This window comes from Canis aureus, chromosome 37 (assembly GCF_053574225.1).
Source record: "Canis aureus isolate CA01 chromosome 37, VMU_Caureus_v.1.0, whole genome shotgun sequence".
Classification (NCBI taxonomy): domain Eukaryota; kingdom Metazoa; phylum Chordata; class Mammalia; order Carnivora; family Canidae; genus Canis; species Canis aureus.
Window position 1 is genome coordinate 2,685,677 of NC_135647.1, and position 16,069 is coordinate 2,701,745.

The 16,069-nt window shown below is 42.0% G+C and overlaps 1 protein-coding gene and 1 long non-coding RNA gene across 3 annotated transcripts in view; one reads left to right on the forward strand and one right to left on the reverse strand.

Annotated features, from left to right (window-relative positions):
• H1-1 (H1.1 linker histone, cluster member) lies at window positions 1–7,302 on the forward strand. Its single transcript, XM_077886392.1, has one exon. It carries the CDS (start codon window positions 94–96, stop codon window positions 739–741), a length of 648 nt encoding a protein of 215 aa, XP_077742518.1. The 5' UTR covers window positions 1–93; the 3' UTR covers window positions 742–7,302.
• LOC144306805 (uncharacterized) overlaps window positions 5,002–16,069 on the reverse strand; it is a 25,065-nt gene continuing 13,997 nt past the window's right edge. Inside the window, exons 2-4 of one of the 2 annotated variants that reach the window (XR_013373902.1) lie at window positions 14,316–14,465; window positions 7,517–7,635; window positions 5,002–5,790 (exon numbers count right to left, since the gene is read on the reverse strand). This is a non-coding gene — a long non-coding RNA (uncharacterized LOC144306805). Of the gene's footprint in view, window positions 7,636–14,315; window positions 14,466–16,069 lie in introns of both variants that reach the window. The other variant, XR_013373901.1, reaches the window with a different exon arrangement.

Genomic DNA, 16,069 nt, shown 5'->3' on the forward strand with positions numbered 1-16,069 from the left:
GGCCCCGCCCTATAAATACGCCGCTCGGGGGCCTCCGGCGTCTTTCTGCTCCGTCAGGTTCTGGCAGTCGCCTCTCCTCGCGCTCCTTTCGCCATGTCTGAGACCGCGCCGCCCGCTCCCGCCACTTCCACTCCCCCTGAGAAGCCTGCGGCCGGCAAGAAGGCCAAGAGGCCGGCCAAGTCCGCGGCCGCTGCCAAGAAGAAGTCTACGGGCCCTTCCGTGTCGGAGCTGATCGTCCAGGCCGTGTCGTCGTCCAAGGAGCGCAGCGGCGTGTCCCTGGCCGCGCTCAAGAAGGCGCTGGCGGCCGCCGGCTACGACGTGGAGAAGAACAACAGCCGCATCAAGCTGGGCCTCAAGAGCCTGGTGAGCAAGGGGACCCTGGTGCAGACCAAGGGCACCGGCGCCTCGGGCTCCTTCAAGCTCAACAAAAAAGCTGCATCTGGAGAGGCCAAGGCCAACCCCGCAAAGGTAACGAAGGCCAAGGTTGCGGGCGCTTCAAAGAAACCCAAGAAGGTTACGGCGGCTGTCAAAAAGGCGGTCAAGACCCCGAAAAAGGCCAAGAAGCCGGCTGTGACCAAGAAGGCTTCCAAGAGCCCCAAGAAGCCCAAGGTGGTGAAGGCGAAGAAGGTCGCCAAGAGCCCCGCCAAAGCCAAGGCCGTGAAGCCCAAGGCGGCCAAGGCCAAAGTGACCAAGCCCAAGGCGGCTGCCAAGCCCAAGAAGGCGGCACCCAAGAAGAAGTAAGCGTTGCAGTTGGAACTTGACTTCCAATAACCCAACGGCTCTTTTAAGAGCCACCAACATACTTCAGGGAAAGAGCTTTGATATCCAGGGTGTTCTGGCTCTGGCGTCAGTTTCTGCCCCCTTGCGACAGCTGTGCTCGGTCCACCCGCCCCGCTCCCTGGCCACCGTCCCTTCGGTATCTAAGGAAACTCCATGGTGTCTTGGGTCCTAGGCCGAGTGCGCGTTCGGGGACTTGGGACCCCCCGACCTGGTTACGTTCCTGCCAGGTTTTGCCGGAGCCCAGAACCTTTATGGGAGGACTTGGACACCCCCGCCTACCCCATAGGTCCCACGCCCCAGGCTAGTTCGCCATCAGCGCTAATCCGTTAACCTTGACCGAAGCCTCCTCCCAGCCTCAGCTGGAAGCCTGGGCCCGGTGCACACCTGGCCACTAGGATTCTCTTGGGCGGGGGTTGGGTTCGAGGCCATGGACCTGGTGTTCCCGGGCGCCCCGAGTGTGGCCTGTTTGGCCACACCCACAAACGCGGCGCTCCAGCTGGATGTCCTTGGCCTTAATGAGGACGCGCCTGGCTTGGATGGCGCGCAGGTTGGTGTCCTTGAGCCCTATCAGGCAGGCCTGAGTTCCTTGGGCTGCGCTCTGGCAGCTGCAGGTCGGTTTTGCTGGTGCGGCGCCTCCGCGTGGGTCGAGTCGCAGGCTGCCTGCAAGTTTCTGGCGGTGGTGATGACAGAGTTTGGCTGCAATGAAGTTAAGAGCCGAAGCCCAAAAGCCCTTAACCGGGCTTCTCTGCATATAACGGAACAAAGCTGCCCTGATTGGATATTGAAAGACCACTGTGCCTAACGAGTGTATTTCATCGGGTGCAGGGGTTTCCATTCTGGAAACTGGCGCTATTATGTAGGGAAGAACACTTTTACAGAAGTGTCCTTCTAGGTTTTTGAAATGTAATTCTGGGATACAGATTTTAATGTCTTTTCACCTTCGAGGAGAAAATGATGTGGCAAGCCAGTGGTACTACTTAACATCGCTCAATTGGTTGTAAGGCCTTACTTTTACATATGGTCCTACTTGGTTGTAAGGCCTTATTTTTACATCATGGTCTTACAAATTCTTTGTTCTATTTTAAAAATGGATCTTTTTTCCATTGTCTTGCTGGCCTCCTATCCCATAACATCTGCCAGATAGGCACTTAACATCTCTACTTCCTCTCCCTTAAACTGGTTTTCATGCTATGAACTCAGTCCTTTATGACCACCTATCCTATACAAGCATCATTGTCCATTTTAGTTTTTGGTTAGGGTTATTTACAAAACAGTGACTTCATACACCCTGAATCTTTTCTCTTGAAACCTTTTGAAAATCTGTTCAAGTCCAATCTTTTTCATGTCCTTCACCTGCAGTAACAAATTATTCACACATTTCCTACTGATAACCATTGACATTGTTTCCATTTATTATTGCTGACCAGGATACAAGAGTTCCACACTGAAATTGCTAGATTAGAGTGTATTTTATATTTCAATTGGTGCTGACATATTCTGGAAATAGTTTCCCCTCATCCATTTCAACCACCAAGGTGTGGTCTCAATTTCTGCCAGTGTAAAAGGATATAAAATTATTTCACATTGTCCCTTTGATTGGCATCATCATGGCCACTAATACATCCTTTCTTTAGGTTTATTGGTCATTTGATTATGCCCTTCAGAGAATGCAGGCTTTATACTTTTGCTCATTTTTTTCATCAGGCAGTTTTTCTTGTCCCATTGTGTTGGGTTGTATATATATATATATACACATACACATACACATACATATACATATGAGAATGAACTACTTGTCGCCTGTATTTCAGACAGTTTTCTGATTTTGGCATTTTTTTACTAGATTTTGTTTATGCTGTGTTTTCCAGTTATAAGTATTATATAAAGTGAGATCTATATAAAGTCCCAAATATTAAATGTTAGAAACTTTTCTTTTAAAGCTTCTAGATTTCCATTCTTGGTTAAGAAGCTGAACCCAATGCCTCCATTATTCATTCAGCAGCCTAGGTTTTCTTCTAAAAAATGTTGCTTCCTAAAAAATTTTTAGTCTCTAATTTTATGCACTTTTAGAAACCAAGTTTATATTCGCCCAGGTGGCCAGTTGTCCTAACACAATTTATTAAATAATCCATCCATTTCTCCCACTGAAGTATGTCCTCTGTTATTAAAGTCTTAAATAATAGGATCTATTTCTGTGTCCTTTTCTATTGATCTCTCCATATAAGTCATATACCTTTATTAATTTGTATGCCTGTTTCTACTGTGAACTGGAAGTCTCCTTTAGGTCTTACTGCTAGGAAGAAGGAAAGGTATTGATATGTTGTATCCAGTGAACTTATCAAATTTCTATAATTCCACTTGTTACTTTTTAAAATAGAGCCCCTTGAGTTTTTCCTAGTCATTAGCAAACTAACTTTATTGCTTCATCTTCCTCAATGTGAACATAAAGCATTTTGTTTCCTTTTTGTATGTATTTGCTGAGACTTTCCAAAGTAAATACTTTAGCAGGAATCTCTTTTTAGTTCTTGGTTTTAATTAAGCTATGGTTTGTCCTTTAGGATATCTGTTAATTTTTGGTATCTCCATAATTTTAAATACTTTCAAATTTTCTTTTATTTTCAGAAAATTTTTCAGCTTTTAGATTTTAATATATTGATATGATCATATGATCTTCTATAAAACTCAATGTGGCTGAAAAGAATGAACTAGAAAAAGACGTTTTTCTAAGCCAATCATCTTAAGAGAACCAGGTGTGCTGTGGTATTGCTGGAAGAGAGTGAGTCAGAAATTGAATCCATGAGATTACCAAGTAGATGAGGGTGTTAGCGACTGGGTCCAAACGCTGCAGATTGACGGAATGGAGTACAGACCTGAGAGTAGCCTCTTGGGTAGGTAGTATGGAGGTGACTGGTAGCTTTGAGAAGAATAGTTTTGGGGTAGATGGTGTTGAATTAAGGTGGAACTATACAATTGGGAATCATTGGTATATGGATGGCATTTAAAGCCATGAACCTGGGTGAGGTCACCCAGGGGATGACTCAGGTAAAAAAGAATATAAAGGGAGAAAGTATGGAGTCCTAAGGCTTGGAGCATCAGGGGCAGAGGAGACCTAGTCCTGACTATTTATCATCAACTATTCTACCTCTTTGTGCTTCCACTTGCTGATGAAAAAGTTGCATTAGTGCAGTGTTTCTCATGGCCTGTCAGGGATAAATTAGAACATATTAGAGCGTGCCACATTGTAGAGGTATATATATGGCTTCCTGGAATTTAGGTTTGGGGCACTTCCATTGGTAGGTGTATGTATGTATGTATGTATATTCTAGGTTAGGCATATCTTCTGGGTCATGAAGAAGAATGTATATCTTATTGGGGTCACAATCAAGTCTTAAAACCAGTGGTTAAGGTGCTCCCTTATGGTTTTTCACAATTCCAAGAATCTACTGTTTTGACATTCTAACCACAGAATTAGATCTAACATCTATATAAGACAATAGAGACTTGAAATCCAACTCATTGATTGTCCCAGAGATCTTCCAGAGACAAGTGGTTAAAAGATGACATACAAATTCTATTATTTAACTAATTGATTTGAGTGTCCTTACCTGTGGGGATTTTTGAAAGACAAGAGAGGCATAGGAGTTCTAGGATTTCCAGGACCGATTAAAGATCAGTGCTGGTCCTTTAAAGTACAGAGGACAAATAATGAGCTTTGCTCTGTAAGTCATACATACAATTGCACATAAATGGGAAAAAGAGAGGAGGGCGAAATCTCGTATCTTGATGCTGCAGGTTTTATCATGTCCTATGTGCCCAAAGGAAAAGGGGGAATTTGCAGGGGGTGAATTTGTTCTTTGTCAGATCTTTGACAATGTGTACATGCAAATCTAAGGGGAAAAATGATTCCATGTACAAAAATAGAACTGGGTTAAAATCGAAGTATTAACTACTAAATGGTTGTTCACTAAAATGGTGGCCTAACAACTATCCACAGCATTCTACCCTGCATATGCTCCATTGTTTATTTCACCAGTCATCTGCTGGATTTGAAAAATTTAACAAAAATTACATAGTCATTTTCAAATGGGTTTCCAGGAGCGGGATTTCTCTATCAAAGGGTAAAAATCAACATTGTAAGTTGCAGGCTATAGTAAAATAATCATGGAATCTTAAAAACAAATACAAATGCCTAAAGACAGAAATATTACTGGACTTCGACTATCACTGGTCACCATCTTTTATTTCATTTTATTTTCTAATAAATAGTTTGATACAAAAATCAAAATGACATGAAAAGAAACACACTGAGAAGTCAGGTTCCACATCACTGACCCTAGCCACTCTGTTCTCCTTCCAATGTTTCTTTATGCAAACAGAAACATACATACATATATATATGTATATACTCTTTCTTACCCTTTCACAGGATAACACATACAACTGTTCACTTAGCAGTCTGCCCTGGATCTGTGACTGTAACAGGACAGAGCTCTCTTTCATCTCTTTCCACAGATACGTGATATACAATGTGTAAAGGAACAATGGTTTACTCTGGTTCCAGGAGCTCTGTGTATACATCAGAGAGTTGAGCCCTTTGTACAAGAGTTGTAAGATGATAAGTTTTGCTACCTGGGCTTATCTTTATGTAACTGAATGTGTGTGTCAGTATTTTCTTTCATAGCTTTTGGATTTTGGGCAATATTAAGATGGGTCTTTCCCATGACAAGAATCAAAGGAATTCACCTGTATTTTCTCCTGGATTTGTTTGGCTTAACATATCAATCTTTAATCTATTTGGAGTTTATCCTAGTATATGCTGTTTTACAAATGACTATCCCATTGTCTCAATACTAATGAAGTCCATCTTTACTCCCAATGGTTAGAAATGCTGTCTTTGGGGCACCTGAGTGGCTCACTCGGTTGAGCATCCAACTCTTGATTTCAGCTCAGGTCTTTATCTCAGGGTCCTGGGTTTGGGCCCCACCTTGAGCTCTGCACTGGGCATGGAGCCTATTTAAAAAAAAAAAAATGCTGTCTTTATGGTATACAAAATTCCCATGTTGTCTATTTCTGGATTTTCTATTCTGAATCAGTTTGCCTGGCCAAGCACTAGTACCACATCGTTTTAATTGAGCATTAATGATCATGTTATAAAATATGCTAAAGATCATCCATCCTTCCTGCTCTTATTTTCCACTTTTAGGGTGATCATAAGACATTTCTAGCTTCTCAAAGAACTGTGAAATGCTTAGAGCTAGACAAGCTTTGGAAGTCACTGTTTGTTTTGTCTGGGAGAGTTCTGGAGGATGTTCTGAATTCACGCCACGGCATCCCCTCTCAACTAAGAAGGGCCAATTTTATCTTTAGGGCAGTGTGCTGCTTTCACCTGAAATTTATGTAAGCCATGTTCCATGCAGATTAAGTGAGAAGAAACTAGAATAACTTTTATGATCTTGGAATCCGTGGGTTTTCTCTTTGAACTAATTTGACTCTTTCCTCTCAATGCTTTAGAGGGGCACCATGCTTCCCTTTCCACATGGGGGATGCTAACTACAAAGGAAACAGAAAAGGTGGCAGGTAAAGTATTCTCATTTCTGTGCCCAGGAAGAAGACAAAGTCTGTTTTGTAAGCATCCACTCTCTTCCACACTTACATTGGTTCTGTGTTTTTATTTTATTTTATTTTTAAACCAACTTTGTGATTTTTATTGATGGGCGACAACTTCTGTACTCCTAGAGATCACTAAACTGTGTACAATTAGAGACGCAGCATTATAGAAGAGTAGACAGCAGAATTAAACAGAGCGACTTAGGGAAAAATCAATCTTCATTATTTTGCCCATTTTTCATTACATGTACACAGAAGCATGAATGCAATTTGAAATCTTTTAATGGCAATAAAGTTTACAATCACCCGTCTATGTGGACTAACAACTCCAAATATCTGATCTGCAATGTGTACGTAAGCAGCTTCTCATCGCACAATTATTAAAATGTATTTTTCCTGTTAGGAACCAGCAACTTATTTTTTGTATTTATGTTTCTTTTGAAGTAAGAACTATTTATTCTTTGATAACTGGCTCATTTTTATCATTATCAAAAACTAAAGGGTGGGAAGGAAAGTGTGATGGATTAAAAAATTTATTTTTTAAGGAAAGATAAAATTCATTTTCACAAATTTACAAGTGTTGCTGGTGCAGGATTTATTCTACTAAGCAGTTAGACTGGGAATCAAATGCAAGTCCCCCTTCTTACTCAGGAATCAGCATTATTTCAGAAACATGGGTTTTGTGTATTTTCTTAAACGACAGTCTGTTTGAACCGAATGATTTTGATTTGGAAGGTAGACGTCAATGTTGGTTCTGTGTTTTTAAAGGATCACTATTTTCTAACTCTTCGAGTGTGCACAAGGTCCGAGCGTGCAAGCCTGGACCCTGCCCCTATAGAACTTAGTGATACTGCCATGCTCTAAAATAAAGCCCAGAGATGTGGAAAGTGACCCAGAAATTTGCACTAGCATATGTCCCATGTAGAAAAGGTACCTCTGGCGCACAGGATTCGGTCAATGGCAGTAGCTACTGCCCCCACCCCCCAAATCTTATGGGTTGGTTTTACTCTTTTATTTATAAAGCTGGTACTATGCAAATGATCCTTGCATAGTACCAGCTTTATATACAGCAAATATTCATTCAGTATTATCACAAAGTGAGTAGCAGTTAAGCTACTCCTAAGCCTACCTTGAAAGCAAACCAGAGATTTTAAAGTTTATTCTGGATGTTTAAAACTCTTCTCATTGACAACATATTCCTTAAAAGATTCCAACCTTCTTTAAACTTTTTAAATCAGGAGATATAACCTATAAAGAGAAAATCATAACAAAACATGACAAAATAGAAATAAAAAGCTCACTGAATGATCACAAAGTGAACATGGGGGCAGCCCTGGTGGCTCAGTGGTTTAGCGCCGCTTTCCGCCTAGGGCATGACCTGGAGACCCGGAATCGAGTCCCCCGTCAGGCTCCCTGCATGGGGCCTGCCTCTCCCTCTGTCTATGTCTCTGCCTCTCTGTCTCTCTGTGTCTCTCATGAATAAATAAAATAAAATCTTAAAAAAAAAAAAAAAGCCAGAGTGAATACAGCTGTACCACCATACAAGTCAAAAAACAAGAACGTCCCCCAACTCTCCCAGTCTGCTTATACCTGCTTCTGGTTACTAACCCCTCCCCCTCCCCTAAATAGACCCACTATCCCGATCTCTAACACAGTTTGCTTGTTTTTGAATCCTCTAAAAAATGGAAATCAAACAAAAGGTAGTCTTTTGTGCCTGGTATCTTACTCAGGAAATTAGGTTTAACAGATTCATCTGTGTTGCTGTATATAACTGATTGATTTTTATTGTATAATATTCCATTTTATGATATAGCACAATTTAGGTATCTGTTCCACCACTGATAGACATTTGTTTCTTTTTCATGAACATTCTTGCATGTGTGTTTAAGTACATATGTGGACACACATGTGTTATTTATATATCTAGAATTAGAAATCACTGGGTCAAATCCAAAACTTTTTGAAAGTGGTTGTACCAGTTTACATACACTGGAATCAAAAATGAAAATTAAAACCATAGTTATAAACAGGTATGGGTGAACCTCACAAACTTAATATTGAGTAAAATTTAGATGGAAACTCCTGTTCCACATCTTTCTAGATTTTTTTTAATTGTTAGTTTTTAGGGGATCCCTGGGTGGCTCAGCGGTTTTGCACCTGCCTTTGGCCCAGGGCGCGATCCTGGAGTCCCGGGATCGAGTCCCGTGTTGGGCTCCTGGCATGGAGCCTGCTTCTCCCTCTGCCTGTGTCTCTGCCTCTCTCTCTCTCTCTCTCTCTCTATGTCTATCATAAATAAATAAATCTTAAAAAAAATAATTGTTGGTTTTTATAAATGCTATAAATTGTGGCAGATGCGTAGTGGTACCTCATTGTGACTTTATTTCGCACCTCTTGTCCATTTTTATATTACATTGTGTGCTCATCTGCTTGGGCTGCCATAACAAAACACCACAGTCTGGGTGGCTCACACAGAAATATATAGTCTTACACTTCTGGAACTCCACAACTGATTGTTCGCATGGCTGACCTGCAGCCTGCAGCCCCTCTGGAGGAAGAGCAGATCCTGGGTGGCCCAAAGCTCCCGATTATGAATTATACTGTTGGACTGTCCAGTGGCGAAGACCACCAGGTAAAGACACTCTTATCAGGCAGGAACTCCAAGGACCTAGAGATCACCTCCTAGAAGCCAAGAGCAAAGGCCAGACCTCTCTTTGGAGAAGGTTAATTTTCTACTACATCCTTCTAGAAACTTCCAACTTACATTGCCACTTGGATGTCCAGGAGGCAACCCAAGCCTGGCATGTCCAACACCAACTATTCAATCCTCCTGAAGTCCTCTTGCCTGTCCTCAGATGGTCATATACCCTCCTTAATTCGCACCTGGACCTGCTGCAATAGCCTCCCAACTGGTCTTCCTATTTCCACCATCAAAGCCTTCAGTCTGCTCCCAACACAGTGGGCAGGGTGTTCTTTTATGTCCCCCGGCTCAAATCCTGCCGACAGCTTCCTCTCGCACTCAGTATAAAACCCAGTGTTCCTACGGGGTCTGACAGCCGAGGCTTTCAAACACTTATTTTTAAAATTCAACTTGGTAGGAACTATTTATCACAGCAAAGACACACAGAAGCAAAACAAGTATTTCATTAAACAATACTTACCCTAACTGCACTTTTCATGTGCTATTTTCTCTATGTTCTGTTCTACCATAAAGAAAACAGTTGGCAGCAGCCCATTAAATTGATTTCATGGGGGCACTTGGATGGCTTAGTGGTTGAATGTCTGCCTTCAGCTCAGGCTGTGATCCTGGCATCTTATGATCATGTCCCCGCATCGGGCTTTCCGCAGGAAGCCTGCTTCTCCCTCTGTGACTCTGCCTCTCTGTGTGTCTCTCATAAATAATAAAACCTTAAAAAAAATCAACTTCATGAATATGTACAGGTCACACCTAGCAGTGCAAAATCTACTGTTCTATACAATCGGATATCTTTGCACCCCCACCCCCAGCATCTCCCATTATCACCCTGACTTCCTCCTGGGGCAGCCCCTTACTTACTCCACACAGAAGTAACAGGCCTCGCAGTTCCCAGGCCCTCAGAGAGCACACACCTGTCATGGGGCTTTTGCATCTATCATTCCACCTACCTGGGATGTTTTCCGCAGATATCACAAGGGCTCATCCTCTCATTCTCTTTCAGATCTAACTCCAGTGGCCTCAATGAAGCAACTCCCTCTACCTCGTACATCACTGTCCAGCCTCTCAGGTTTCACCAAGGCTGAAACACCATTCATCCTCCCTAAAACTGATCAGACCTTAAAAAATGCCCTCAGTATTAGGTCCTGGAGAGATGACTGGCTTTGCATGGCTCGTCACCCTGACTTTTCTGGCCATCCTCCTCCAGCACAGAGCTGGGGTTGCAAGACCAAACCACCAGAGGACAGCTACCTACAGAACCAGATGCCCCAAAGGATAACCTGCTGTCCAGCCAACAAGATGCAGGGGAGAAAAACTGCCCAGGACTCAAAGGGAGGGAGATTGAGGCTCGGATGCCTACTATAGCACTTCCTGGCCACTGAGCTTTGACAATCTGCTTAATGTCTCAGAGGTCTGGGTTTCTTGGCTACAAACTGGAATTTCATAGCATCTCCTATCTCACAGGAGAAGATCATTTACACAGAATGAGAAACAAGAAGATGGCTCCCAGGAGAGTGGTGGCTACAGACAGCAGTACACTGGGGGCAGCTCATACCACTCGCCAGGGCCAACTGCTAAGCTTTCAGGCATTTTGTGAGCTGCTTATTTAAACTCAATGATTATTAAAAATTAAATTATATACATTTACAACTAAATACCTTATTTAAAAACCAAAGTTAATAGATATCCCATGTCTCCTGATTATTTTACTAGTATCCTTACTCACGGGGTTAACATCTCTTGTGTGGTGGTGATACTACATTGTGTGCTACTGTGCATTCCTTTGCAACTGACTCCACATTTGGTCACAGGTAGTTTGGAATCCACCATGGTGGGAATGGTTTCACCACAGAAATAAGCCATCACTACAAATTAAAAGGGTTTCATTTCTCTGTGTGTGTGTGTGTGTTGATTTTCCTGAAAGCTGCCTATTAAACATTTATCAACATGTGATTACTTTCAGAGAATGTTCTCAATAAATGCCTTTCTCTGGGCTTTCCCTCACCCAAGTCAGGGCAGATCCTATCAGGGCAGGAGTGTTTGTTGGCTCATTCCCTCCATGTCCAGAGTTCCACACTGAACTTTACTGGGTAAAAATCCCAAAGTGGGATCAGTTTCCCAAAGTGGGAATGAGTGTTTAATGAGTAGTAATGTCACTGGAACATTATGTGGCATCTTCTTATTGGCATAAGAAGTTTTCTTATGGTTCACTGTGACCTGCGGTTCTATAAGGCTTGTCACTTGGTTAGTCTCCCTAACTTCAAATCCACAGTGGTTTTCATGTTGTCGTGAAGGTCAAGGGCTGGAATCCCTTTCTCTACATGTGTTGATTTTAACTCCATTCAAAAATATGAACAAAGGCTCAAAAAACAGTTTGACAGGGGGCTGGGAAGAGGGGATGGTGCAGAAACATCTTTGTGCCCTCTCTTCCCCACAGGCCTGGAAATTTCAGTACAAGTTGCAACTCTGGAAGATAACAGGGCATATTTATACGTGAGCATCAGGGAGGCCCGAAGCTCCCTAGAGAAAGGAAATATCCGCCATCCACAGAGTTAAGAGCTCCAGACAGAAGAGAAAGTGGGAGGCAGTTAGTTCAACTAAATCACAACTCCCTTTTCAACCAGCAATACAATTTTGCTCCTCATTTTATGGCCATTTTTTCTGTACTTACACTAAACTTTGATTACTTCTTATAAGTGAGTATGCAAGTAACAAAGACTGAAGGATCCATGACTGCCACCTAGAACTGCCAATATCCTTGCCTGGGATTCCAGTCTGCACTTTGGTAACATCATAAGATATAAAGGGTCTTTGATTTTCCAGGTGATGCAAGACACTGAGAGGCAACAGTCCTGAAGCTGGAAACCTCACTACCTCATTACAGAGATTGCTCCTTGCTCTGGAACTGGGGAGCAGTGTTGGTCTCACTGAGATCTCAGGACTCATTCCTCCCCTTGGGACGGTCTGAGAACCAGGGAAGCTGGCCAATACATTCCTCAAAACGGAGCCATCTGTGTCCCTCCTGAAATGTTCACGATGTTTTCATATTATTGCTTCTCAGTAATCTAAGCTCTTTTGCTTTAAAAAAAAAAAAATTGTTCAACCTGATTTATAACAAGAAAAAAAATGTTTTATAACAAGGCAACATGCATACATATCCTTAATGTCAGTAACTGGAATTAAATGTATTCTTTCTAGAAAGCTTAAATGTTCTTCAGCATAAAATACTAACCATTGTTCATTCCTTTTTTTTTTAAAGACTTTCCTCATTTTTTTAAAGATTTATTTTTATTCATTTATTCATTCATTCATGATAGACATGAGAGAGAGAGAGGCAGAGACACAGGAGGAGGGAGAAGCAGGCTCCATGCTGGGAGCCCGACGCAGGACTCAATCCCAGGACCCAGGATCAGGCCCTGGACCAAAGACAGGCGCCAAACTGCTGAGCCACCCAGGGATCCCCACCATTGTTCATTCCAATTCCAACTCAGCCCCTGGAACCTCAGATTCCTGAGGGAGCCAGTATTGATCCCTTAGGCCCCAGCTATAAACTCCCCAATTAGAAGAAAGCACACAGAGAGACCATGGTGGCAATCAGCCTGCATCGGCTGCAGAAACAGAAACTAGAGGCAAATGTGATGTAAGTAAAACAAAGCAATGAACTAACGATTGAAAGATTAAATGAATGAAAGGGGAACTGGGTTGGCTCAATGGGTTAAATATCTTCCTTCCACTCAAGTCATGATCCAGGGTCCTAGGCTTGAGCCCCACATTTGGATCCCTGCTCAACAGGGAGTCTGCTTCTTCTTCTCCCTCTTCTTCTCCCCTGGCTCATTCTCTCTCTCTCTTCCTTTCTCACTCTCTTTCTTTCTCTCTCAAATAAATAAATAAATAAAATGTTTTTAAAAGAGAAAAATTCAATGAATGAGTGAAAATTATATGTTTTTCATATATTATTTGCAGGTACTATTATGACCAATTCTGAGTAGCTATTCAGTGCTCAGGCTTGTGTTGGGAATTTACATTAAAATTCCTCACTTTTGGGGATCCCTGGGTGGCGCAGTGGTTTGGCGCCTGCCTTTGGCCCAGGGCATGATCCTGGAGACCCGGGATCGAATCCCACGTCGGGCTCCCAGTGCATGGAGCCTGCTTCTCCCTCTGCCTGTGTCTCTGCCTCTCTCTCTCTCTGTGTGACTATCATAAATAAATAAAAATTAAAAAAAAAAAAATTCCTCACTTTTTCACATCATCACAAGTGGTCTTTTTTTCTGTCTCTTCCTCTTCCTTTTTAAAACAAAGCTATTTCAAAAAGAAAAGATGATGAAATTTATGTCTAAAGACTCTCTATTCCCATGCTGAAGGATTACCGCTAAATATTTGGTGTGAATCCTTCTTGAGCTTTTTCATGGATAGATAAAGAAAATGAGAAAAAGAGAATGAATGTGAATAAACATTTTTGTTTTTAAAAGGGCCCAGACTTAGGGCACCTGGGTGGCTCAGTCGGTTAAGCAGCTGACTCTTGATATCAGCTCAAGTCATGATCTCAGGTTCGTGGGATCAAGCTCTATGTGGGGCTCCTTGCTCAGCAGTAGTCTGTTGGAGATTCTCCACCTCTCCCTCTCCTTCTTTACCTCCCCCACTCAAATAAATAAATAAATCTTTTTTAAAAATGGGCCCAGTAATCTAAGCTCTTCATGGGGTTGCTTGGTGGTCCACACAGCCTGCCTGCGGTTGTGAAGGCAGATCCTTCCTCCAGGCTGTGGAGCTCAGTAATACCTTTAGAATTGCTCCTCAGCTCATAATATAAGAAGGCTATCCTAGGGACAGACACGGTCACTGCCTGCAGGAGCTCATCTTTACACAGTACAGGATCGTTTGAACCCATATATATATTCAGTACATGGTGCTCCATCTCCATCCTGAGCTTCCAGCAGTTTCCATCCACCCTGGCACTCCCCTTCCTCTAGCCCACCTTTGTATCTCATCCAACATCTTCACCGATGTATCAAAGGCCTTCCCAACAGCACCTAGAACATCTACAACCCACTCCAGGAGGCACGAAGGGGCACATTTTAAAAGGTAAAACTCAGAATGAGATCTGCAGCCAAAGGGCCCCTTCTTAGAGACAATAAGCTCATTTTTCTAGACTGGAGGTGAAATGAGTGACACCTTAATGAGCGTTAAGGTGCAGGGCTTCAAGAGGGCAATGTCTGGAAACCCCAAGGCAAGTACTCACCTGGAACATAGGGAAGAAATGATGGGATGAATTCTCAGTGTGTTCCCAAACTTGCCCACCAGAGGGCAGCCTCAGGCTGTGGGCAAGCTGACCAGAAACTAGAGGCTGCTGGGCAGCAGGCTTTTGAGAACACCCTCCTGTTCCCTGTTCCTAAATGTACAGGAAAAAATGATACGCACTCTAAAAACAAACAAACAAACAAACAAAAAATATATATGTTATATATTTATATTTTTTATATTTATATATAAATTATATTTTTATATTTACATTACTATACTTTTATTATTATATATTTATATATTTTATATATATATTCAGGACAAAATGAAGAACTATATGTACTTTTCTACATTAAATTCTAATTTTTATACATTTGTTTAGACTAAAGCTGTGACTATATTTTCCATCGTCTGTCAGGCTACATCACCACTTTTGTTTTTGGCTTGTTTCACTTAACCAAATATTTTTATTAGATGACTGTGTATTCATAATAATCACTGATTCCGCTGCACAATTCCCCAAATTTGTTGGTCTGAATAAACTTACAGTCATTCCTGTTTTGTCAGAAGGAAATAACAGAATATTTTGGCCACCCTAACTAATTTTATAATTAATATATTCCTGATACTGTCTCCTTTCAAATTGGTTTCAGAATATGTATGGTTATGGACTTTTATGAAACTTTCATCATATGACTATACTGATTCTATCAGAATTTCCTCATTTATGAAGCCATTAGGTACATATGACTTAGATTACCACGTATCTTTAAAATGGTTACCAGGGGGATCTGTGGGTGGCTCAGCGGTTTGGCGCCTGCCTTTGGCCCAGGGCGTGATCCTGGAGTCCCGGGATCGAGTCCCATTTCGGGTTCCCTGCATGGAGCCTGCTTCTCCCTCTGCCTGTGTCTCTGCCTCTCCCTCCCTCTCACTGTGTTATCTCATAAACAAATAAATAAAATCTAAAAAAAAAAAATGGTTATCAGATATGAAATGCTCCCCTCAAGCTTGTTTAAATTTTATTATACACAAGTATATTTGTTATATACAAGTGTTATTTTATACAGGTATGTAAAACAAAAAAAACAGCAAACCCCCTTTTTTCCCCCATGTCTTTAATAGAACTAATATTTAATCAGATTTCTCTGTTGGCTAGATTTGCTAGGCTAAATATTAAAAATTCCCAAGGAAATGCATTTTCCCCTTATGCCCTACTGTCATCCAAAGAAAATATAAGGGCCTCCCATGTCATAAATGAAATTTTGCTCTTGTTAACCAATTTAGCTTTTAAGTGAGATCAAGGTTTGTGAGATATTATTTGGATTCTTACATAACTCACAAAGGCAATAGCTAGTCTGAGAACTCACACTTCAGCTGAACTCAGAAAGCTTATTAAGCTGATGTTTCTGTCTTCCAGCTCCTAAAACAAACAAAACCCTCCCAGTGGTTAAGACAAAACCCTCACCACCTTGTGTCCCATATTCCAGCAGGATATAATGGCAAATAAATCTAATTCCACATTGGTGGAGTTCCTACCAATGGCTTGGATTTTCTCCATCAAAGGTCCTGTAGTCAAAGGAATGTCTGATACAGTGACCAAACAGAAATGAGGGGTGGGAGGAGTCTGTCACAGCCAGTGTGAGGGGCAGGGAGAAGATGGAGGACAAACCCCAGCCACAATGCCAGGAGACACCCCCTCAAGAAGCAACACTCTGGGAGGGTTCCAAATGGGTGAGGGCTGGGGCCCAGTCA

Coding starts and splice junctions, on each gene's coding strand:
- H1-1 (XM_077886392.1), top strand. CDS start 94: ATGTCTGAGACCGCGCCGCCCGCTCCCGCCACTTCCACTCCCCCTGAG.